The 26,746-nt window shown below is 42.4% G+C and overlaps 1 protein-coding gene across 1 annotated transcript in view; it reads left to right on the top strand.

Moving 5' to 3' along the window:
- Positions 1-26,746, top strand: part of STT3B (STT3 oligosaccharyltransferase complex catalytic subunit B) — a 217,760-nt gene that overhangs the window by 104,585 nt on the left and 86,429 nt on the right. The window contains exons 4-5 of the mRNA XM_029589417.1: positions 7,401-7,466; positions 17,265-17,364. Coding sequence (XP_029445277.1) covers positions 7,401-7,466; positions 17,265-17,364 — 166 coding nt within the window. The remainder of the gene's footprint in view (positions 1-7,400; positions 7,467-17,264; positions 17,365-26,746) is intronic.

The following is a 26,746-nucleotide window of genomic DNA, read 5'->3' as shown; positions in this document are numbered from 1 at the left end:
ATGAGTGGAGTAGAACAGGTAAATGTGAATCGTTAACTTTCAGAAAGTACAAAGACTAGGAAACATGTAATGAAGTTACAATACATTTAAGACAAATGGGAGAAAATATTTTTATACTCAACTCACAAATTCTGGAATGTGTTGCCGGAGGATGTAGTAAAAGCTAGATTTAAAGGTTTTGGCACATTCCTTGGAGAAACATCCATCAATCATTATGGTGGATTTAGGGAAGGCCATTGCTTATCCCTGGGATAAGCAGCATGGAATCGTTTTAACCTTTTTAGGATCCTGCTAGGTACTTGTGACTTGGATTGGCCACTGTCGGAAACAGGATATTGCACTTGATGGATGGTCTGACCCAGTATGGCAAATCTTGTTATGAGCTTTATCTGTTTCTTATGACTATTTCATGGATGTTAAAGTGGGCCTTAAACATGCAGAAATAAGACAAAGGTATGTCCTGGTCTACAAGTAAAGCAACTGACTGAAAAGTGGATTGAGAGCAATAGAAGTGGCTAAAAAGGCTTAGGGTCTGATGTGCTTTGGCATGAAAGCTACAGGGTTTGTGCTATAAGAAAACCTCTTGGGGTACAGAAACATACAGAACTATATTAGATAGTGACTTTAACTTTCTGAATGAAAAGTATTATGAAATGTTAGGTTTTCTTGTATACTTGTATCTTTTATGTTGTCTGCTTTGCTCTACCCCATTCCTAAGGTGTTAGCATCTGATTAACTGTTCTCCTCATTCCTATTCCCTGGGCCAGCAAATGCTGCTGCTTTTAGAATAAATATAATCCTTTACAGTTCAAGATTGGAACTTTTTCTGGAAAGAAGACATGATGCAGATAACCCAGCCTTATCTTATTTCTTACCTTATTCGCCTGCATGGTCTGAAACTCCTTTTGAATACCTGCACCATTATATTCTACTAAAGTACAGTCCTCATTTAAATGTTCCTGCTACGTTTGAATTGCAGCTCACTTTGAGTTTCAAATGCATTTACTCAAATGTATTTCCTGAATGCTATTAATTCTGCTATTTTTTTCTCATTTTAATGATCCATAATGGTCTCTTAAAATTTCTTTTCCTCACATGCCAGATGCACAGAACTTGCCTCAAAATGCTACTAGGTTGGCTGGACACCTTTTCACTCTCCTTTTATTGGTTTATAAGCAAACTAGAAAGTACATAGTTGGTGCTAGGATTACAACAAATAAAATTTAGAGTAGGTTTCTGTGGGTTTTTTTTTGTCATGTAAAAGTAAAAAGTGCCACCAAATCAGACAAATGCATTTGAAAGCTGCATGGCACCTTTAAAGTCAAACAGGGACTATGCCAGTGTGCTGTAATTTCAGCTTGGACCTCAGCCCTAGCCAGATATGAACAGAACAAATGTCAATAAATCCAGGTATTTTAATCAGAGAAATTCTGTCTGTGCTGAATGACAGCTGCTAAATTGAGAAGTTGATATGCACTGATCAGAAGAGACCTTGAGCTGACAGCATCTGATGAACTCAAGGTAGTGAAACAGTGTGACAAGGCAGTGGTAGAACTAGTAGGATGTCAGGCTGCATAAGGAGAGGTAAAACCAGCAAAAAAAAAAAAAAAAAGCAGTAATGTCATTTTTGTACAGATCATTGGTGAAATCTCAGCTAGAATGTGTCCAGTTCTGGAGGCCATATGTCCTGAAGGATTTAAACAAGCTGCCTGTTGGCATTAGTAGCATGGGTTCTTGCCAGGTACTTGTGACTTGGATTGGCCACTGTTGGAAACAGATTCTGGTCTTGAAGGATCCTTGGTCTGACCCAGTATGGAATATCTTATGTTTTTATGTAAAATTAATGGAATTGTACATGCAGCAAAGTAACACCTATTAGATATCTTCCTTTTGGACCTCTCAGTTCTGTATCCAGGAGTTTGGTCTACTACTATTACTACTCTTGGGTATATGAGTCTGTACTTTGACATCTTAGTCATGATCACTCATGTTCACATAAGATGTTCACATTTCAGGCATTTACATTTACTTGCTGACTAAATTTGTGTAGAAGTTTGATTGTGTTAGGCATGAATGGAATCCTGTGTTCTTGCAAGAGAAGTGGGAAAGGGAGGTAGCTTATGAAGTTTTGTATAACATACTCTGGGACATGCCAAGCAATGGATCTTGATAGGGAGATCACACAAGCCTCATGAATCCTCAATGTAAAATAACCCCTTCAACTTCCAAAAAATAAAATCTGCATCTCATGCAGTATATTCAGAGTTTTCAGACTCTATTTTTTCACTATTTTGTTAGGTTACAACCTTATTCTAAAATGAATGTGCATTTTTTCTCACAGGACAGGCAGGATGGTAGTCCTCACATATGGGTGACATCATCAGGATGGAGCCCAATCACAGAAAACTTCTATTTAAGTTTCCAGAACTTTGACTGGCCCCTACTGGGCATGCTCAGCACGGCACTAACCCTGCAGCCAGCAGGGTTCCCCCTTCAGTCTTGTTTTTTCCACGCTGCAGTAGCCTCGCGGTTTAGGAGCTCTGTGGAGATTCCTGACAGGAATTTTTCTCACGGAATTAACTAACGTTAAATTGCCCCACAGGGGTCCCTCCTCTAACTTCTCTCTAGCCGTGGTACTCCGGTAAGCTTTTTTTGACAGTTTTCCGCGGTTACTGTCGAGTTTGGCCCTTGCAGCCTGCTAGCCATCATCCATCCCGCCGCTCGATTTTTTTTCTATGGCGTTGGGGCCTTCTATATGCATATCCTCCGATACCGCTAATAACCAAAACTCTAGTGAAGCTACAACAGGACAAGGGGTCCATGATACTCATAGCCCCGTATTGGCCTTGACAAGTATGGTTTCCCATACTCCTAGACCTCTCGATCAGAGAACCAATTTGCCTGGGTGTAGCTCCCAATCTCATAACTCAGGATCAGGGCAGGTTGTGCCATCCCAACCCTCAATCCCTATCTCTGACAGCATGGATGTTGAAAGCTTGATCTTACAACAGCTCAGTCTTTCAACTAATGTCGCTTAAGTGCTTATAGCTTCACGTAAACCTTCCACACGAAAAAACTATTCTTCGAAATGGAAAAGATTTACTTTGTGGTGCACGCAAAAGAACATTGACCCTTTCTCCTGCCCCATACCTTCTCTGCTAGACTACTTATGCCATCTTTCAGACTCTGGTCTCCAGACCTCATCTGTACGAATACATTTAAGTGCAATCTCTGCTTACCATAAGATGGGAGATGCACCAATATCTATACAACCTCTTGTCAGTAGATTTGAGAGGTTTAACTCTCCTTAAACCACCAATACGGCCACCAGTCACAGAATGGGACCTGAATCTGGTCTTAACAAGGCTCATGTGTTCTCCCTTTGAACCCATGAATTCCTGTGGTGATAAATTTCTCACATGGAAGACTATCTTCCTCATAGCCATTACATCGGCTAGAAGGGTTAGTGAGTTACAAGCACTTGTCACGTACTCACCCTATACAAAATTCCTACATGACAGAGTGGTTCTCCGGACACATCCAAATTTCCTCCCCAAGGTAGTTACGGAATTCCACTTGAACCAATCCATAGTTTTGCCCACATTCTTCTCAAGACCTCTCTCACCAAGGTGAAAAGGGCCTTACATACCTTGGACTGTAAACATGCGCTAGCATATTACTTGGACTGCACTGCAGTCCACAGGAAATCCACTTAACTCTTTGTATCTTTTGATCCAAACAAACCGGGTAATCCAGTGGGCAAACACATTCTCTCCAACTGGCTAGCAGATTGCATAGAATTCTGTTATGAAAAGCAGGCCTTCCTCTCCAAGGGCGAGTAAAGGCGCATTCAGTAAGAGCATGTCAACCTCAGTAGCACACTATCGTTCAGTGCCAATTCTTGACATATGTAAAGCGGCAACATGGAGTTCTGTTCACACTTTTGCAGCTCATTACTGTTTGGACAAAGAAGGACAAGATTCAGCCTACGGACAATCTGTCTTAAAGAACTTGTTTCCAGTATAATCCCAACTCCTTCTACATACAACCTGCTGTGATCTCCAGCTGCCTCATTTTAACCAACATAGAAACATAGAAATGACGGCAGAAGAAGACCAAACGGCCCATCCAGTCTGCCCAGCAAGCTTCACACATTTTTTCTCTCATACTTATCTGTTTCTCTTAGCTCTTGGTTCTATTTACCTTCCTCCCCCATCATTGAAATATCTAGCTTGATTAGTTAGGGGTAGTAGGGGTAGTAACCGCCACAATAAGCAAGCTACACCCATGCTTATTTGTTTTACCCAGACTATGTTATACAGTCCTTATTGGTTGTTTTTCTTCTCCCCTGCTGTTGAAGCAGGGAGCTATGCTGGAAATGCGTGATGTATCAGTCTTCTCCCATGCCGTTGAAGCAGAGAGCCATGCTGGATATGCATCGAAAGTGAAGTATCAGACACATTTGGTTGGGGTAGTAACTGCCGTAACAAGCCAGCTACTCCCCGCTTTGTGAGTGCAAACCCTTTTTTCTTCTCCCCTGTCGTTGAAGCAGAGAACTATGCTGTATATGCATTGAAGGTGAAGTATCAGGCTTATTTGGTTTGGGGTAGTAACCGCCGTAACAAGCCAGCTACTCCCCTCTTTGTGAGTGTAAATCCATTTTTCCACATTTCCTCTTGCTGTTGAAGCTTAGAGCGATGTTGGAGTCACAGTAAGCATGTGTATGTTTATTGAATAAGGGTATTGTCTCCAGGCAGTAGCTGTCATTCTGGTGAGTCACCCACTCTTCATTGGCGGCCTCTTGACTTTATGGATCCACAGTGTTTATCCCACGCCCCTTTGAAGTCCTTCACAGTTCTGGTCTTCACCACATCCTCCGGCAGGGCATTCCAGGCGTCCACCACCCTCTCCGTGAAGAAATACTTCCTGACATTGGTTCTGAATCTTCCTCCCTGGAGCTTCAAATCGTGACCCCTGGTTCTGCTGATTTTTTTTCCTACGGAACAGGTTTGTCGTCTTTGGATCATTAAAACCTTTCAAGTATCTGAAAGTCTGTATCATATCACCTCTGCTCCTCCTTTCCTCCAGGGTGTACATATTTAGATTCTTCAATCTCTCCTCGTACGTCATGCGATGAAGATCCTCCACCTTCCTGGTCGCCCTTCTCTGTACCGCTTCCATCTTGTCTTTGTCTTTTTGTAGATACGGTCTCCAGAACTGAACACAGTACTCCAGGTGAGGCCTCACCAAGGACCTGTACAAGGGAATAATCACTTCCCTTTTCTTACTCTATATTCCTCTCTCTATGCAGCCCAGCATTCTTCTGGCTTTTGCTATCGCCTTGTCACATTGTTTCGCAATGCGAATACTTCACTGTTGCTTCACTACAAAATGACTCACCCTCTAGCTTGCTAATCACCCATATGTGAGGACTAGCATCCTTCTTGTCCTGGGATAAAGCAAAATTGCTTACCTTGTAATAGGTGTTATCCCAGGACAGCAGGATGCAGTCCTCACGAAACCCACCCGCCACCCCGCGGAGTTGGGTCCGATACATTTTTATTTTTGCTAAAGCTTATTGCTACATACGAGACTGAAGGGAGACCCCTGTGGCTGAGAATATCATGGCATGCTCAATGGGCTCAGTGTGCCAATCAAGTTTCTAGAAACTTTGACAAAGTTTTCCGTGATAGGGCTCAGTCAGTGACGTCACCCATATATGAGGACTACATCCTGCTGTCCTGCGATAACACCTATTACAAGGTAAGCAATTTTGCTTTCTTGTGCTGTACAATATAGAAATATTCTGAAATGCACATTTCCCAAAAATGAGAGAATCAAATTATTTCCATTTTAGAAAAGTTAAACTGCAGCTCTGCCTCTGAACCTCATCCTGTCTCCAGCAGTCTCACTCAACTCCCTCTTCCACCCACCCAAGAACCCAGGGAATCTTGCTTCCATGCACCCCCCCTCCCCCAAGTCCCTACCAGGCTTACTCCCACATACTCCCTCCTCCCAGGTCCTCACCAGGCTTGCACTTGCACATTCTCTCGCAAGTTCCCAGTAGTCTTGATTCCACACACTTGCTCCCAGGTTTCTATAGGCAGAGACAGGAACACCAAATGCCATGCATTCTAGCAGTGGGATGGGACAAGGCCTGAAAGATACTGTAGTTATTGAGATTCTTTTGGCCTGCTGCTGTGCTCCTGCTAGCAGCCTTGCCCAGTATGCAGGATGTCTGCTGTCCACAGACAGTTGAACTGAATTGAGCTCCCTCCCCAAAGTTCTGCAGAAGGTAGATGGACACTCCCAGCATGGTTCCTCAGCTGTTTTTTACCCCCCCATCCTGGCATGAGATAATCTAACCAGCAGCCCAGGGTAAAAGGTGGGACCTTGTTTCTTATGTTTCTGCCTGCTGTCCAGTATTAATGGGCTTGGGTCGGGCTGATTGCCATAGATGCTGCTTTTGGCCCTCCAGACCACCCATAATTAAACACACCCGTTGATTAGTCTATTCAAAATCTTTATCTTTAGATAAAGTGTAATTTATTGTCCACCAAAGATGACACTCTGTTTTGGGAGCTTTTCTTTTTGGATTACTACCAGAGGGACCTCTGAAGTAAGCCTTTTCTCCATAGGCACAAAATGGGGGGAAAAAAACCTTAGTACATCAAGCTCTTAATGTAGTTGGATAGTTTCTAACATTCCAGAACCACTTAGTGGAGCATGAATGAGCATGTAAGTGCTTGAGAGAAGCTCCAGGTGATGAAACATATGATGGGTCATGTGCCTGTCATTGTGATTCAGGCTGCTGTCTTCAGAGAACAGTTACAGGTAAGTACTTTTATTTTATAGACTGATTCTGAATGTTAATTCTATTTATTATTGCTGCTCTTTGAATAACAAATCTGAACCTGCTATTTAAGAATTCAATTACCATGCTTGGGACCTGATTTCAGGTCAAGCAGACTTTTAGATTTTGTATTCTGTTAAGTAGTACTGAACATTTAGTTCTTATTGTAATTTTTTCTGAAATCTGCCATAAAAACTGGAAAAGTTAGTGGGACAAGACAATTGGTTGTTGTAATCCTGTTCTCTTAACAAATCTTTTCCTTGTTTTATGTGGAAATGGAATTGTATGCTAATGGTATGAAAAGTAAAATATGCCTTTAGAAAAATTCTGAACATGCTAGTTAAAACCACTTTATTGTATTAATCCATTTTTATGATGGTTATCTCAACATTAGTGAAGTTTCAGGAGAGTACTATATCTGAAAAAAGCAGTGCACATTTGTTTGCATATAGTAATCACATTTTGGGTTACATTGTATTTTGTGGTGTAAAGCTTTATTTTTAAGTTATGTCTGGAGTTCTCATTTTAAATTGATTTGCATTTTCAGGTGAAATCTGTAAAAACTGGATCAGTCTTTTGGACAATATGCTGCTGTCTATCATACTTTTATATGGTGAGTTTTTTGCCTTTGTTCTGTGTGCTTGTATTTAAAGTTTTTTGCAAGAGAAATTGAAAGTGGCAAACTACAAAAATGCAAATTTGAAGAAACTAGAAACATTTTAATGAAATTTTGCTAAAATACCATTTTTACAGTTTGTAAAAAAACTATATGCAGTTCCAATCTATTTTCAATACTGCTTTTGGTATTGAAATCCACAGGTATGAAGTTAGATTTGCATGTGATTTAATCTAGGATACCTTTGGTCCCTGACAAGTATTGCATCACTTATGACTACCAGGCTAGATCCTTTTTCCTCATGTTTTTTATGCAGAACTTACCACCACAAAAATAAATTGCTTCAAGTTAACCTTAATACAAGTCTAAACGTTTTTGTAACTATTGAAAATTACATGCACATCTCTTTTTTTTTTTTTTTTTTTTTAGAGGCAGTACAGTCAACTTGTTTTTCAAAGTTTAGATGCTTGTTGGTTTACCTGGAATCTGCCTTTGCTTTATGTATTTTTGATTTGTTAATATTTGGCCAACAAAAGTGCTTTTGGTGACCTTTTGTGTTTGTCCCATGAATCACATCTTGGTTTTTGTTTTTTTCTTTCATTGGTTGTTAGTAAACAAAATGTCATAGTGCTGTTGGGAGACCTTGCACATGTATGCATTCTGTTTTGGCTTCATTGAGGGTTGCTCTTGTGGAGAAATGGGGTCTAGTCTGCACAAGGCAAGCACAGTGTGTCAGCTGAGGCCATTGCCAGGAACTGTTAAATATGAGCCAAGCAGCAGAGGCCAATTCAGGCCAGTTTCAGAAGCCTGAACTGTCAGGGGACAGGAGCTATGAGCATTGCCAGTTTTTTTTTTTTGAAGCTGTTGAGGTGGCAATGTGTAGAGTTTGGAGAGCCTGAAGAATGGCTGCAGTGGCATTAGGTTAGGAGAAGACTGAATGAAGTAGCAACTATTTTGAAGGAATCCAAAAACATGTTGACAATTATGGTACAAGTTAGTGGTGGCAGCAGGGATTCAAGGCGTGGGAGGGAGACCAAAGATGTACCAGGGGGATTACAGGTACCAGAAGAATAGTGGCAGCTGAGAAGAGATCCAGATGTTTTTGTTGTGGCAGTAGGGAGAACCAAGACATGACAGCTGAAGGTGTTATGGGTGTTAGGCAGAGAAAAGGCTGCAATGGCACCTGGAAGTACAAGTACAACTAGGAGGAACCGAAAAAGTAAGGGGAGATAGAAAAGAGGAGCAAGCAGCATCTAGAGATATAGGTTGAGTGGTCCCCTTCACTTGCTAGATCCAATGATGAGTGATGCTGGAGGAGAAGGGCAAGGAAAGGTCTGGAGATTGGGGGGAGTGTGGTGCAGTGGCTAGAGGCAAATCCTAGCTCTGGCAACGCTTACTGATGAGCACTGCAGCTCTGACTGCCGAAGAAAGAGCATACACCTGTTATGGAGAGAAGTGCCTTTTGGGATTCCTCCTGATAACAGCGAATAGAAGATAGTGAAATGGCTACAAGCCTGATTATCTTGAAACTTAGTTAATTTAAATATAAGTACACCCAATAGAAGAAAAATAAATCTATTAGTAACTTCCACAGAGCTAAGGAGCAATGTATTTAAAATGGGTGTAGACAGCACTTGTATAGTAATTTAAATTTAATTTGTTGAGTTTGATAATCAAAATATTGCAATCTTATGGGCACTTTCTATTTTTTGTGCTAGATCTCACCTACTAATTTGTAGCCCGTGCTTCAGGAACCTAGTGGTAGACCTACATAGGATTTGTTCCATCTACATGTGCTAAACCTATTGATAAATTGTGTATACTTTAAGAAATACTTTGATCTGCATCTCCAGCCATAAGTCACTTGAGAACTCCATGCCGACTGAGGCTAACTGTGGCTTCTACAACATACACATTCAGTTTAATCATGAATGGGGTAGAACAGGTAAATAAAGAATGGTTATTTACCCTTTAAAAAAATTAATAAAAGGGGATATTCTACAAAATTGGCAACCAGCAAATTTAAAACAAATAGTAGAAAGTACTTTTTCAATCAGTATATGGTTAAACTGTGGAATCTGTTGCCAGAGGACATGGTAACTAGCATAGGGTTTAAAAGAGGTTTGGACAAGTTCCTGGAGGAAAAGTCCATTACACATTAACCAGGTAAACTAAAGAAAGCTATTCCTATCCCTTGGGAGTGAGTAGCAGGAAATAGATCTACTTTATGGGATCTGCCAGGTATTTGTAACCTCGACAGGCCACTGTTGGAGACAGGTTGCTGGGCTCAATGGACTTTAGTCTAACCCAGCATAGCATTTCTTGGTGTGTGTTAATGGCTAATAGTAACTTGTTCACAGATTATTGTACAGTAAAGATCTTGAATCATTCCTTAGGAGTGAATGTCATTAGATGGCATCCTACTAGCTGGTTGCTGAAAAAATCTATGCTTTGCTTTCTGATGCAGTTCTTTTTTTTTTTTTTGTCCCACAACTAAAGGACCACTTTGATAGAAATGGGCTACAAAATATTTGAGCCAATTTTTTAAACATTTCCCGTTGATAGCAGGCTGAATTAGCCATGCTGTCTGGTAGATGTTTAAGTGACCCTGAAGGCGGAGTTTTCCCTCAGTCAGAGTTTTGGACTCTGTGCGGCTGCGCAATTCAGTGCCCACCTCCTCAGTCTTTTTTTTTTTTTTCTGCGTGCCATCTGCACGCGGGGGTTTTTTCTCCTCAGCTTTTTCAAATTTTTTTCTCACAATGGCTCCTAAACAGTCTGGCTTTAAATATTGCTAGTGAGGTAAAGTTAGATCATCACTGGTGGACATAACTACTGCTATATCTGCCTCGGGCCGGACCACGGCCAGTCCTCTTGCCAGGACTGTGGCCAGATGTCCCCCTGAGCACAAAGGCAGCTCGCAGAAAAAATGGCGCACCTGAGAACATCAGGCTCCTATGCCCCGACGCCTGATTGATTGATCCATTCCTCCCTGGGTCCAACAAAAAGGAAGACGCTGATGAAGAGGGCATCCTCGCTGGGCCCGCAAGGTCCCCCCAGCACCCTACCGACCATTGGGCCCAAGGACCAGGTACCTCATCCCCTCACCCGGGAGAGCCACCAGGTCATCTGGCCTAAAGCAGGGGCCTACTCCCTGGCCTTTCATGCCCCACAGCATTGAAACCTGTGGCACAGGGAATCCACCCGGACAAGCCATCGGAAAGGCTGAAGCACACTATCGGCCGAAGCAGACAGAGCATCTGGCACGTACGGCGCATAGGACACATTTGACGCACTCTGGCCATGGAAAAAAAAGTTCATCGCGTCTCAAGCACCCGGAGCACTTTAAACACCATGCTGCTGCAACACCATAGACTCATTTGGAACATTCCGCATACTGGGCGCACCAAAAACAACCAGACGCAGACGCGCCACCATTCCGACTGAATCCAATTCGATACCTAAGAAGGTAAGCATTGTAGTCGGGGCCCCTCGTTTTATCCTGCACGATTGGCACCCCTAATGAACAAGTTACCTCCAGAAAAACCTCTAACTGATCCTGACAAACGCTGGACTGACGAGGTCCCACAAACAAGAAATCGTCTAAGTAATGCAACATGTCTCAGCACACCGTATACCTCATGGTGGTCCATTGTATGAAATTGCTGAAAACTTCATAGAATGTGCATGAAATCGCACAACCAATGGGCAAACAATGATCACAAAGTAACCTCCTCTGAAAACAAAACCTAACCAAGGGAAAGCTCTCTGGGTGAATGGATAACTGAAAGGCTGATTCAATATCCACCTTTGCTAGTAAAGCCCTTTTTCCCGCACCTCTCACTAAAGCAACCGCTGCATCGAATGAAGCATAACTGTATAGTACACTCTCACCACGCAATAAAATCGTTTGACGACCCCGCCGGATAAGCTAGGTTCAAAATCAACCTGAACTTACCCGGAGCCTTCTTTGGTATGACCGCCAGCGGAAACAAATGCATTTGTTCAAAAGGCAGCACAACGAATGGCCCAACCACCTGATCTAACTGGATCTCCAATCCCAGTTTAGCCCTGGCAATGCCCTCAAGTTGCAATGCTGACCTAGCATTGCGCGCTCAACCTTCATACGGGATATGAAAACCGAAACTAAACTAAAACACACTCAAACTAGTCACCTCAAGTCTGGATAACACCGCAACCAGTCTTAACACAGATACAACCGGTGAATCCACCTTTTGTCTCAAAACCTCGTGGCTTTCCGCCCTTATGAGTGGCAATACCCTGCCCTTGTGTACACTTCATGGCAGGATGCGCTCCTCTGCATGCCACACATGCATGTCAAAATTTTCACTCTGGGAAAAGACAGGTGAGCTTATTGAATCGCCAGCAGTCATCTGACCCTCCAGGAGATACCTTGCTCCCCCCTTCGAACTTCCTAACACTCCCTTGCCCTCAAAAGGAGCCTCCTTCACCACTGCCTGCCCCGAACCCCACCAAGTTACCACTACCCCCTCCACCTGCCCCTACGCTTTTGGCTATGTTAACACCTTTGGTCATCTGAGTTCCCCAAGACATAAATTGGTTGCCCGCCATCTTGTCACGAAACTTCTCATCATAGTTGAGTCAAGCCCAACCTTCATAATCTTTGAATGCTCCCAGTATGCTGTCAGCATAAGACAGCAACGAACCATATTGGGTTGGGTCAAAATGCCCTACTACGTTTGCCAATCTCAAGAAACCGTGCACCCAATTAACATTTTTTGAGACCTTTGGACCTGCTCTCTCTCCCTTTCCCTTCTTTGCTGCTTTCTTGTCCTTCCTACCTCCTCGTCTCCCTTCTAATAATTTGAAAATATTCACATTTTCTTTTATGAATCCGTCACGCAAGATGCTTAGGAACTTCCTCCCACAACTCAGTTAATGATGCCAAAACCAGATGTCCCATATCCTGCTTAGGGCCCTTCACTAATATCGCACGCTGAAATGGCCCTGATTCCCTGGAACTCGATGACTATGAAGAGGAACTAGAGGACGAACTACAAGCTCTAGCTCTTTTTCCGCCGTGCCCGCAATCCATGTTCTATTCACTACCTTTCTTACCTGACCCCAAACCCACTACGCTGCTGCCTGGAGCCTCCACGGGATGTGCAGCCACCGGTGCCCCTCTGGGAAAGTGCACCTCCTGTCCATGTGTGAACGCTTTGTCTCCATGCCTCCTGCTCGAAGTTCCCGGAAACACCGCATCCGCTGCATCTGGAAAATAAGATACCCCTATTCCCGCTCCACCCCCATACTCCGGACCTTTTCTCCTCGCCTTGCCCGAATCTTGTACGCTGAACTGTATCAGCCTGTGCGCTCTCCATACTTTCTTCCTCTTGCCAACCTGATGGAAAAACTCTGGCCCCCTTTGCAGCCCCAGAATCCAGAGTCCAAGCCCCCACACCACTCCTGTCCTCTCCTGACCCTGGAGTTCCCATCCTGAATAGAGTACCCACATAATGCCCTAGGATATCAGCTATCAAGTCAGCCTGGGAAAGTCCTCTTGCCCCAAATTGCCCTAAAGCTGAGAATACCCTGTCGTGCTACTGCTATCCGCACGCCCATCACTACCCCTCGTCAGAGGTGCTTCCGCTGCCGGCCTAGCTGTACGCTTTCTCCTCCCTCCCTCACCGCTAGTCTTCTTGTGCTTGCATAAACCTGAGGGAACTGGGGGGGGGGGTGGCGGCAGCCTGCTCACCTATGCCTGAAACTGCTGCAACACTCTGCAAAATCGGCCTCTGCGCAAAGGGGTCTTGCCTTTGCCCCGCTGCCACGGGGCATCGCTTTTCCACCCCCCGCTGTATCTTGGCGTCCTGAACAGGGTGGGCCATGCACAACCAGGTTAGAAGCTCAGGAGGGAAAATGGGGGGAGGGGCAGGGAGGATCGCAGGGGAGCCGGGAAACAAAAAGTTGCCGCCAGAGGCATTCAAAGAAATTTCCTTCGCAGAGCTGGGGGAAGCGGTGCTGGGTGGGGAGACGCAAGGAGGGTTGGGATGAGCACAAGCCGGAGCGTCTGCAGACTCCGGGCTGCTCTCCTGAGAATTGGATGCTCTCCCAGGTGAAAGCATGGGGGGGAGGGGAGGGTAAGGAGACGGCAGACAGGGGTGCCAGCAGTAGAAGGACCGATGTGCTACCAGGACTCACCGTCAGATGCCCGCCCCAAAGGGGCCTGTCTACCCGCCGCCAGAGGTCGGCCGACCGCCGCTGCAGGGAGGGGAGGAGCTACATGGTCTCATACACGCTTCATGCCAAACACAGAGGACAGCACATCGAAGAAATTGCCAGGAAAAAACACCAAAAAATCAGCAAAAGCTGCGGAGCAAAAAATCAAGATCTGCTCTTTGCCTTGCTGCTGTCTGTGGTAAGGAGCTGCTCCAAAACACTGGCGCTCCTTAGGTAACCAATGGCAAGGCACCAATTCAAAATTGTTGCCATCGCAGTCTGTTACCTCCCCCTCTCCCCCAATGCCTTAACCAGCTTCCTGTGCTTGCCCCATGTTAGCGGCAGCGTGGGACAAGCTCACGCTGCCTTTCCATAGAAGGCTGTCATTTTAAGAGGTATGTAATCATCCGTGACTTACTGTACCGCATTGTATTCGGTCCTTACCTGATTGTGTGTTTTGTCTTAATGTATGAATCCAGTTATGCTGTGCCTCCGGACCCAGCCTTTGTGGCAAAACTTGGAGTCCATATTGAGGGACAACTTTTAAATGTTCTACTCTGCACATTTTTCAAAATAGTTTTCATTGGAATAAAGAAGTGAAAGAACTTGGAACTTGTAAGAACTGTGATTTGTTCTTCACTCCCCTTGTTAATTTGATTATACAGGGTGTACTACATTGCATCCTTATTGGCAACAGATTTGTGAATGTTAAAATCTAAAATTATTTGGTCTGGTAAGATATTTGCATCTGTATGATAAGGATTTTCTTTTACCTAAAGGGGGGAAAAGATTCTTGGCTGTATCACTCTGTTGGCTAAAAAGGTGATGATATTGTCTTGGAGTACTGTGGAGATTCTTCTTTTTAAAACATGGTCTGACCTTATGCAACATTGATAGAATCACTCAGAGAAAAGGAGATTATGACACAGAATGTAAGCTGACTGTTAAGGGATATTTTCATCTTTGCAAACATTACTGTAAATTTTTGCTATTTCCGGTATTGGTTACATATATATGGGAACAGACTAACTGTATATGGTATACTGTGTTAAGATCATTGCTGGGATGATTGGTGGATTATCTATATGAATGATGGTGAGTATGTGTAGGGAGGGTTTAAAAACATAAATGAGTAAGGAAAAGAAGAAAAAAATGTTTAATGTTCAGTTTTGTATTCAACCTTTATTGGTTAACAGCATTTGTCTTCACTTTTTTACCGATGTTTTGTAACTCTTCCAAATTTATAAATAACATTTTTAAAAAGTTATATCTAAGATGGTGAAGCAGATTGGGCCAGTGCTGATGATCCTCTGCTCCAGGCACACTTGAGCAGGAGTCTGGACTAATTCTCTCTGGGCTTTACTCAATCGTGGAACTCCACCAAAACTGTAAATGCTCCTTGATGAAGATAACAGCTCGCTTATCTAACTTGGTGCACCCTCTGTGTACACTCATGCTGCAAACTCAAGGTTGCTGTCAGGGGGTCTGATGAATACAAATTTCATAGCACATTGTGATAAATACAAACGCATTACATTTTATGAACTTGGAAGGGACATTAGCCATTAAAATTGTGAGATTAAGACCATTCCCAACACAACCTGGTTTGAGTGAAATTCATTATGGCTGAGGCATGCACCAAACCAAAATAACCTTTTGGGAGATGCTGTCCACCTCTTCAGGTAAATGGCTATAGCGATGTGGGCACACATTGGCAATAGTGAAATGGCCAGCAAATGAACCACTGTAGTGTGGATGACTGTTGATCTGGAACTGTTGCCTATAACTCCAGGACTTTCCACTCCAATATGTTTCCCATCAATCCAGGATCCTGTGAGAACCTGGGGACTGCCTTAGGATAGGAGTTACAACTGTTGCTGGTACTCACCCCTGGGAGGCCTTCACCCACATCCACTTGTTTGTATGTAAGTTTACAACCACTAGGTCTTCGCTACTTCCCGAGTAGGGAGTGAAAAATAAGTGTAATGACTCCTTTGTCTGCTTTTTGCCTAGAGGGGGGACACCATACCAACCGATCCCAGCTTGGCCGACCGGATGAACAATGGCAGCCTTACCTGGCTCCACAGTCTGAGCACGAGATGCCACAGCCACCTACAAACGCACTCCTGGGCTGTCCACCCACACCCAGTGACATGAAGCAACAGGACTCTGTATTTCAGGCGAGAGGGAAGGGGGCTGAAAGCATAAAACCGTGCCAGAAGCCATGTGATAGAAGTAGCAACAACACCTCCGAAGTTGACCCCAAGAGTCTCTGCACCCCCAACTTAATCACTGATCATAGCCAGTAAAGCAGCCCCCTCCTCAAAACCGAAGGCCTCATTCGGCACGCTTGCAACACTGGCCATACCACCAGACCCACCTCCGCTGGGGCACATCCATCCCAGTCCCACCAGTTGGCAGCACTACAGCGAAGAGGCTGCTGGCCCCCAGGCAGGCACACACTGTGTCCCCAATAGTGCTTTTTTTTTTTTTTTTTTTTTTTTTAAATACAAGAGCCACAACCCACATAGCCTCGCATCATATGCCCAAACACTTGAGCAGTGCACACTAGTGCTGATGATACACTCCTCAGCAGCATTCCACCAGTACAGATCCAGCCAGCAGCAAGTGCTGTCAGCAGCTGCCTGGGAGCCAGCACAGAAAATGTGCCTCAGAGCACTGGTGACCACAGAAAGCAGAGGGAGCATGCCCTGAAACCTTAGAAAAGAAACCTGACAGCAGGAGGAAGGATGGAAAACTGGGGTTTGGTGGGCAGGCTGGGACCACCTTTAAATTGTGCTTGCTCGACCAGCCCCCTCCCTCCCTTGCTCCAAAGGCAGCTCACCTTGCTGATTGTGGTCTCCCCCTTTAGCTCCTATGTTTGGAGTTTTTACAGAGAGAAACATTCAATAACCTCATACATGTTTTTCTTCAGGAATGAAATGCAGAAACAAATCTGGGAATTGGGTTTTATTCTTGGTAATGCTGTATTTAAAACTATGAAAGTCATTCTTCCTGTATCTCTGCTTAGTTTTTTTGCCAAGTTGTGCATTTTTTTTTTCGTTTTACAGCCATTTGCATTGAAGAGCATTAGTGTTAAGTGCTTCACCACCATCACCACCCTTCTTTCCCCTGGTTTCTTTTTTTTTCCTTTTTAACAATTTTTGAGATCTCATACATTAATTTTGTGTATGTCATAGTACTGAAGATGGATTGGGAAAGGGATGTTGGTGCATGGTGCAGCCCAAAGGCAGATTTTAGCACCACTGTTTTTAGAGTTTGAGATGTTTCATCCAGTAAGGTACTTGACAGAGCTTTTTCTGTCTTAATCCTCTATTTGTCAAACTGTATTCTCTCCTCAGCATTGCTTCAGACTCCTCCTTTGGTGTCTTCTGTAGCCCTGACATTCTGAGAAGGAATCTGATGGGCCACAGTAAAGATTAAGAGACGGTATAGAGGCTGGAATGAACTTTGAACTTCCAAACCAAATCTCTTTAATTTATTTGCTACTTTTAAAGGAAGTCTGAGGTTTCCAATCCGCTGTGCTGAAATAAATGTTTAAGTTATAATTTAATTTGGCTTTCCATTTTCTTGTAGGTCTCTGCATGGGGTGGTTATGTGTTCATCATCAACCTTATTCCACTTCATGTGTTTGTATTGTTACTGATGCAGAGATACAGTAGGAGGGTCTACATAGGTAAGTAATATAACTTTCTATCTGTGTCTTTTCAAATGTGTGAATTGTCCATTTCATCTTATTTTTACCATTCAGTCCATGTTTGGCAAGAGGCTCAAATAGGTTCATGGTAAGAACACATTTTCTTGCTCTGGGCTCTTGCATGAAATATAACTAGAGGGATGAATGTATCTTACCAATTTGCAGGTAGATGTGGCTATGAGTAGAGAAGTCAGTTAACGCCCACATTTTCTTTTGGGTACAGCTGGTATCTTTTTTTTGTTTGGTTACTGTATTTGTTTTGATTTTGGGGAGTTTTTCAGAGTGTGCATTTTTTATTTTTAAATGGTAGAAAATCTACAGCTTGTCTCATTCTGTTAGTTTTTTTTTTGTGTTCTACAAAGAAACCTTAGGACACATTGCAGCCCTTGGGCAACTTTTATGTTTTCAAAGTGGATGTCTGTAAAGGTCATATATGCTTTCAAAGTAGTCCCATATTTCCAAGCCAAGTTTATTGTATTTTGCTATTTATTTGTGTTTTCCTAGAAATATCTGAAACGAAAGTTGTGCTTTTTTTTCCCTTTCTGTGGTCCCATTACCAATTGGTAGTCAAACTTCAAATATACAAAGTATAGCAAGCTATATGCTTGGAATAAGTAGAATTTTTTAGCTGTAACTACTTTTCCCATCAGATTATATTATCATGCATGCTATGTAATTCATTTCAGCATATTATATAGTGACTTGCAAATCCTTCAAAGTGACCTTCCGATCCTGACAATTATAAATTCTGTATCCCAGGACAAACAGGATGCTAGTCCTCACATATGGGTGACGTCACTGACTGAGCCCTATTGCGGGAAAACTTTCTGTCAAAGTTTCTAGAAACTTTTGACTGGCACTGTGAGGCCACTGAGCATGTCCAGCATTCCATGATATTCTGTGTCACAGGGGTCTCACTCTAGTCTTCGTTTTTCCGCGCTGCTGTAAGCATCGCGGAGATAGGAGCCCTGTGAGTTTACTCACACATTACTGACTGAAAAGTCATTCTTGTAAAAAAAAAAAAATTCTCCCATAAGGGATCTCATTCTCTCTTTTTCCACCGGACGGTGAGAAATCTGTATCGTTTTTATTGTAAGTAGAAACAATTTTTCTCTCACAAAATTTCCCCCATTTTTCGACAGCTGTCAGTGGAAAAAAATGGCTTCAGGCTTTAAAAAATGTCCGATTTGCAATCGGACTATGTCTCACAGACCCACACCTTCAGTGTGTTCTCTGCTTAGGCGAAAAACATGTTTCATCCTGCCAACAGTGTGCAGAAATGACTCCAAAAGGAAGGAAGCTTAGGTAGGAAAAAATGGAACACCTTTTTCACCTCCAACTCCTTTCTTCTCCTTCGAAAATGTCCCCAGCAGGAGTTACCATAAAAGTTCTGCTGAAAAACGTCGTTTGGAGGGATCCGGTGATTAGGCATCGATAAAGTCGGTAATCTAGCAAAGGCCTAAACATAAGCATCGACATGCCCCGACACCAACGTTAACTCCCTCCCCGGGAGAACCGATCGTAAAGCGGCAAAAACATAAGGAAACACCGCCACCATTAGGGCCTACATCGATGGAACCCATACAACCATCTCATGAAGTAGTATCCACTACTCCACCGCCACAGACTATCCCAGCTGGATCACAGGACTTGTCCATGTTAATCAAGCAAGCGGTGATGCAGGCCCTGAAGGAACAAATTCCGGCGACCATGCCGATGCCAGCGATACTGCCAATGACATCTATGCCGGTAACACTACAGATACCAGTGACATCACCGATGACAGAGGCACTACCGACGCCGGGGACAACCCCGATGCCGGTGACAACACCAATTCAAGTAACAACTTCGATACCAATGTCAGTGCCTTCATTTTTGCCGGTCACTGTGCCGATGTCGATGACCCTATCGGTTCCGTCACAGACGCCAATCTTTATGCTTGCGCCGATGCTGGGCATTAAAGAAAAGACAACTACAGTGACTTCGAAGAGATCATTGAGGACACTAGTCCCATCTTCAATCCCGAAGCCCTCATCAACAGTGCCACTCCGTCCTGGGGACTCAGGACACCCAGAGTCAGCACTACATCAAATTCTAATGAAAAGGTATCAGGATCTACTGGCTTCTCTCCCTTCTAATCCAAGGGAAAGAACAAGGGAAAGAACAAGGGAAAGAACAAGGGAAGAAACTAAGAACTCCCGTCAGGGTAATCAACAACCTTTGACAACTCAATAATGTTCTCTCTTTTTTAATGAGGCAGGTTTATTTACCTTGGTTTTATTTACCTTGGTCATTCTTTTGTTATCTCAGTGTTAATCTCTCTTTTGCCTTCTCTTCATTCCAAGTTGCATTTTATCCCTGTTTTATTGTAACTGCTACCTTATTCTTCTATCACATGTTAATGTTTTTAAGTAGTTAAGTATTTATTCTGTTGTCACACCTTGTTATTTGTAAACTGGCATGATGCGACTCCCATCGCGAATGCCGGTATATAAGAAATTTAAATAAATAAAAATAAAAACATCTGGAAGAGTTATTTCCTGAAGATCCATTACCAGGACCTTCTGGCATTCCTCCTCCACCTAAGGCTTCAGCAACTCCTCAAAACATCCAAGAATGACACTTGGAGTGACACAAATTCAGAAACGTCATCTGAGGATTTTGTCTGAACCATCACCACCAGATTCACGAAAGAAATCTCCAGAGGATTTTACTTTCACAACTTTTGTCCAAGAAATGGCTGACTCCATTCCTTTCAAATTAGTCACTGAGCAGGACACCAGACAGCAAACCTTGGAGGTGCTTCAGTTTGTCGACCCTCCAAAACAAGTGGTAGCCATACCAGTACATGATGTTCTCCTAGAAGTGCAACATCGTCTGTGGGAACATTCCTGCTCCGTTCCAGCTGTCAACAAGAGAATGGACAGTACATATCTAGTACAATCTGCTCCTGGGTATCAGAAGTCGCAGCTCCCTCACCTCTCAGTAGTGGTGGAGTCAGCACAAAAAAGATCAAAAAGAATCAGAACACATTCATCAAATCCCCCAGGTAAAGACCACCGGTTTTTGGATTCCCTGGGTCGAAAAGTGTATGAAGGGGCCATGTTTAACTCAAGAATCTCATCATACCAGCTCTACATGACCCAATATCAACGAGATTTATGGAAACAAATGCAAGATTTTGTTCCATCTCTCCCAACTCAGTATCAGGAGGCTGCCCAGGCCATCAACCACAAGGGTCTGGAGGCCGGAAAACATGAGGTCCATGCAGCTTATGACTGATTCGAAACAGCTTCTAGGGTAGCTGCATCAGGGATCAGCACCAGAAGATGGGCATGGCTTAATGCCTCAGACCTTAGACCCAAAGTTCAAGATAAATTAGTGGATCTCCCTTGCTTGGGAGATAACCTTTTTGGGTCCAAGATGCAGTGACTCAACTAAAAGAGCACACTGAAACACTGAGGCAGCTTTCTTCCCTTCCACAAGATCCCCCTACACTCAGTCTTTTAATTTCTTTTATATAGTTATAGTCTTCCAGAAGGAAATTCTATGGTAATAAGACTTTTCAAATACGCATAACAGATTATTTCACACAGGTAAAATCATCTATAATTTCTATATGTTTGTCTTTACAAGTTTACATTATAAGACCAGCAATCATCAGATGCATGAACATTTTCCATTTTCAATGTTTATACATGTTATATATCAGTTTGCTTTTAATTAATTTTTTTAATTTTTTAGTATTTATAGTCATTGGTTCTCACTATTTGTTTTTCAAATTTCTATATCTATATTCTTGCATTTGTTCAACTATTACATTTGTCTTACATCGTATATGAATTGTTCCATTTTATGTTTTATACATGTTCTATATCCATTTGTTGCCTTCAAGTATTTATTTGTTTTTTTGTTTTTATTATTTTTGTGAGTTATGTATTTTTGTATTTTAATGTCAGCAATTGACTTGTTTATTGTAGCCCCTGAGGCAGCCCCCACGAGGGGGGTGAAACTCTGCCTGAGTTGGGCATCTTGTGTATTTGGACCTAGAAGTCTCCTTAAAGCTTTTCAACGGACATTTTTAGGCATCTATATTTTTTGTTTCCCTCACGGCTTTTTTAGATCACCTACCTCCTTGTTTTATTAGATCTTGAAAACCAGTCATGTTTGCTGCACTTGAGAACTGGCGTTGCCTACCCCTGGTCTATATCTATATTTTCTTTCTCCTTATAGCGTTGTAGATGAGAGCCTGTTGATCATTTATCATATGAGATCTTTAAATTCAAGTTCATAGCTTGCCTTATATGGAACAAAATGTCCAAATTGGCTGTATATTTGGCTTATCTAATGAGTTTAGATCTGCTTTAAATCCTAATCCAACAGTAGCTACTGTTTTGGTGGATCACGTGCTTCAGAGAATATAATTTCTGTATAATTTATCGTGAATATTGCTTTCTTTCTATTACACCAGGTCTGTGTACACTTGGAGGCGCTGTAGGGCATAGTGAGGGAACACTGGCTGGGAACGGGTGCTTACAGTTCTAGCAGTCGCTGCCTTTCCCAGCATGGAGTGCTGTAAGGAATGGTGCATGAGCAATTGGCTGCAGGGGAGCTCTTGTGCTCAGCAACTCTATAAAATAAGTTCAGTTTGAATTTTACCTTGCAGTAGTGTGAAAATCCTTTTTTCATCCATTAAAGTTAGCCCTTATAAAGGTGTTGAAATGTACCTATAAAACAATCTGAGATTAACCAAGTAAATCTAAGCCCATGTTGAAACCACAAAATAAAACTTACTGAAATTTTGCTTACTCCTTGGGACACCTGATTTCTCAGAATGTATACTTTGGTAAACTGCATCATGACTTTTCTGGCACAGTAGCTAGAATAGTTACTCAGTGCCTCTGTCAATTTTGCAACAGAATCTGGCTAAGAATTCTGGTAGCCAGATGTAATTGAAACCCTCTCAGATATAAATAACAAACGAAATGTGCCTAGTTGGTCAGGACCACCTTATCTCCTCATATCTTCATTGAACTCATTCCAATTAGCTGAAATACAGTTGCAGAGCTGCTATTTATTTATTTATTTTTTTAAATAGGGCACTCATTTCAGTTGCAGTGGAACATTCATATATCTACTGGTATAGCAAGCTGTTCTACGGAAGCTTTTTGAGTCATGTGTGTAACTTCTCACATATTTCATCTTGTTCTAGAGTACTTATTAATTAAAATGTTTAAGAAAATTAATCATCAGATATACTAGACCCAGACTACTACAAAGTGTATTATAGGCTTGCATGGCCAACATTCTCGTGTAGTCAAATCTTTTCATCTGTAACATTCTCGGGGCTCATTCATGTAACTAAATACAGTAAGATTGTTTAATCTACAACTTCCATTCACATCCCATTTCTTCCTTGTTACATCAGTCTTTCCCACTCTACTCATTTTAGCATTTCATTCCTTCATGATTTCCTCCTCTTTTTATTTTATGTTCAAAGAAGATTCCACATCTTATCAAAGTTGCAGAATATTTTCACTCTAGCAGGTGTCTTCTCATATGAGGATGTATTTGAGATCAATTCATTTCACTCTTTCAAGAAAACTATATAGATATCTCTCTAATTATCCACAGTACTAATAAGTGGAAGAATCTATTTTTTTTCAATTTTCCCCATAGATCTCCCAGGTCCATATCAAATAAAATTCACTCAGTGATCCTAGGAGCCTGGGTATTAACTAACATGCAATCAGATACTTTATTCCAAAAGCATTTAATTTTTAGACATTCCTATAGCATAGGTATGTAGGATTTATTTATCTTGTGTCCTTGCGAATGAAAAGTTCATGTCTTTGATACCTTGCCAAAGTCACTGCATTTTAAGAACATGCCATACTGGGTCAGACCAAGGGACTATCAAGCCCAGCATCCTGTTTCCAACAGTGGCCAATCCAGGCCATAAGAACCTGGCAAGTTCCCAAAAACTGTCTATCCCATGTTACTGTTGCTAGTAATAGCAGTGGCTATTTTCTAAGTCAACTTAATTAATAGCAGGTAATGGACTTCTCCTCCAATAACTTATCCAATCCTTTTTTAAACCCAGCTACACTAACTGCACTAACCACATCCCCTGGCAACAAATTCCAGAGTTTAATTGTGCATTGAGTGAAGAAAGTTATTTTTCAATTAGTTTTAAATATGCCACATGCTAACTTCATGGAGTGCCCCCTAGTCTTTCTATTATCTGAAAGAGTAAATAACTGATTCACATCTACCCGTTCTAGACCTCTCATGTTTTTAAACACTTCTATCATATCCCCCGTCAGCAGTCTCTTATCCAAGCTGAAAAGTCCTAACCTCTAGTCTTTCCTCATAGAGGAGCTATTCCATCCCCTTTATCATTTTGGTCGCCCTTCTCTGTACCTTCTCCATCACGATTATATTTTTTGAGATGCAGCAACCAGAATTGTACACAGTATTCAAGGTGTGGTCTCACCATGGAGCAATACAGAGGCATTATGACATTTTGTTTAACCATTCCCTTTCTAATAATTCCCAACATTCTGTTTGCTTTTTTGACTGCCGCAGCACACATTTTATATATCATCTTGTGTGTAGTCCATTTTGATTTTATGGGACTTTATTTCATGAAATGTTTCTCCTATACATAATTATGCTTAAGGCTTCTGTTCCTAGGTATTTTTATAAATTCCTGACAATTACAGTGGCTTGTAAAAGTATTCAACCCCCTAAAGTCAGCAGATTTGTATGGATTACAAATTATGCTTACACAGCTTGTTCCAGACAGTATATTTATTTATTTAAGGCTTTTATATACCGACTTTCTTGATACAAATCAAATCAACTCGGTTTACATCGAGCTAAGCAGTTAACCATAACCAATTAACAAAAGACAAAATTTGATGAAGCATAAAGTTACATTATAACAAGGGAGCAAAAACTGGGGATAGGAAAATAAAGGGGGGAGAACAGAGATAGTATACTATATACAGATGAGGGTGTGGGAGGGAGGCAAAGGAGCCAATGTCATTATGACATATTAGTGTGTCTTAGTGCTTGTTTAATTACAGTGGAGATGGGAACAGTTCTGAGTCAAGCTATTGGGCTAAGAGCAGGGAAAGGCTCGACGGAAAAGCCATGTCTTGAATTTCTTTTTAAAAGTTAGGAGACAGGTTTCCTGCCTGAGGTCCGGGGGCATGGCGTTCCAGATGGAGGGACCTATTGAGAACAGGATGGCTTGGAGGACCGATCTGAAATCATGATGGAAGAGAAACCAGTATGCGCTTAAATTTTCAATGTGTCAATTCATTATTTCTCTGCATTTTTCGTAAAATAAAGTAAAAACTGAAAGATGCTGCTTGCATAAGTATTCAACCCCTTCAGACTAGTACTTGATAGGAACCACCTTTTGCTGCAATAACTATTTTAAGTCTGAGGTAAGTTTCTACCAGCTTTCACACTGGAAGTGTGCAATGCCCATTGTTCTTGGAAGATTTGCTTCAGGTAGTTCAGGTTGGTTGCAAGATGCTTATGGATGTAATTTTCAAATAGTACCACAGTTTCTTGATTGGACTGAGATCTGGACTTTGACTTGGCCATTGTAGAACATTCACCTTTTTGTTCAACCACTATGCTGCTTTGGCCTTCTGCTAGGGATCATTGTCCTGTTAAAGTGAAAATTGTAGATTTTTAGCAGACTGAAGCAAATTGTCTTCCAGTTCTTCCTGTATGTTACCCCATCTGTCCCACAATCTAGTGGGAGCACTGAGAGGAGAGGATCACCTTGCTGGTGGCTGAAAGGAATCAGTAAGTTTTGCTTGGGAAATTTTTTTTTTAAAGTATTGGTGAGAAGTACACTATTGGGGGGGTATATTATTTAGTGTGTTTGTGCTTTTAATAGTCAGTAAGGCAGCTAATAAGCAGAAGTTAGTGTTTGTATTTCCCTCCCAACCACACCCCTAGCTCATCCTTAAATGTATAGGCAGGTGCCACTTTCACACTAAAAAAAAACAAACAAAACAATCAGCCTTAACTTCACGAATTCCCCACACCTTATTGAAAGTTTAATCATTCCCCAGTAGGCCACTACCAGACATATAGTGACTACACTAATAAATTTAAAGGACACTAATTAGACACATTCCTAATCACATAGCAACCTAAAACTTAACTAGGAACTGAACAAATTTGAGATGAAGGCAGCAGTCCAGCAGCAAGAGGGGGGGCATCCCAGTCTTTTCCATAGTGTCACATGTATGATTTTTTTTTACCCACCAGTGAGAAGTTGTACATGTACATGCAATGCAAAGAGCTCCTGTCTCTCAGAATGAGTCCCATCCTCGGGAGGCTAGAGTGGCAGACCTGGAGGAGCTGAGGCAGACAGAGGTATATAGATGAGAACTTCAGGAACATAGTAGCCAAGTCCCAACTTCAGACTGGCAGCCCTTGGAAGAAGGTCTTATGATCGGAGAGCATCAACCTGATACAGCAGGAAAGGATCCTGTAGCAAGGACCTGCTCACCAATGATGCATTGTGCTTTCGCACCGAGGATATCTCCCCCAGAGCTACTGCCCAGGAGGGAAGGGTTAGGTCGGCCGTCATAGTTGGTGATTCGATTATTAGGAATGTAGACAGCCGGGTGGCTGGGCATGAGGATCACCTGGTAACATGTCTATCTGGTGCGAAGGTGGCGGACCTCCCGCATCACCTAGGTAGGATTTTAGACAATGCTGGGGAGGAGCCGGCTATTGTGGTACATGTGGGCACCAACGACATAGAAAATTGTGGGAGGGAGATTCTGGAAGCCAAATTTAGGCTCTTACGTAGTAAGCTGAAATCCAGAACCTCCAGGGTAGCATTCTCTGAAATGCTCCATGTTCCACGCGCAGGTCATCAGAGGCAGGCAGAGTTCCGGAGTCTCAATGCGTGGATGAGACGATGGTGCAAGGAAGAGGAATTCAGTTTTGTAAGGAACTGGGGAACCTTTTGGGGAAAAGGGAGTCTTTCTGAAGGGATGGGCTCCACTTTAACCAGGGTGGAACCAGACTGCTGGCGCTAGCCTTTAAAAAGGAGAGAGAGCAGCTTTTAAACTAGAACAAAGGGGAAATCCAACAGTCCTCAGCAGCGCATGGTTCAAAGGATACTAATGTATTAGAATTAGGGCATCCTGACAGCGAGGTTACAATAATTAGAAAAGTAGTGCAAGTTCCTGAGCTAAAAAAAATTTGTTTATTTCTATCAATTAAAAAGCAGAATGAAAATACAAACAAAAAAACAAACTTTGAAATGTTTGTATGCTAATGCCAGAAGTCTAAGAAGTAAGATGGGAGAATTAGAATG

This window comes from Rhinatrema bivittatum, chromosome 2, assembly GCF_901001135.1.
Source record: "Rhinatrema bivittatum chromosome 2, aRhiBiv1.1, whole genome shotgun sequence".
NCBI classification, from domain to species: Eukaryota; Metazoa; Chordata; class Amphibia; order Gymnophiona; family Rhinatrematidae; genus Rhinatrema; species Rhinatrema bivittatum.
This window is presented reverse-complemented; position numbering and strand designations above follow the sequence as displayed.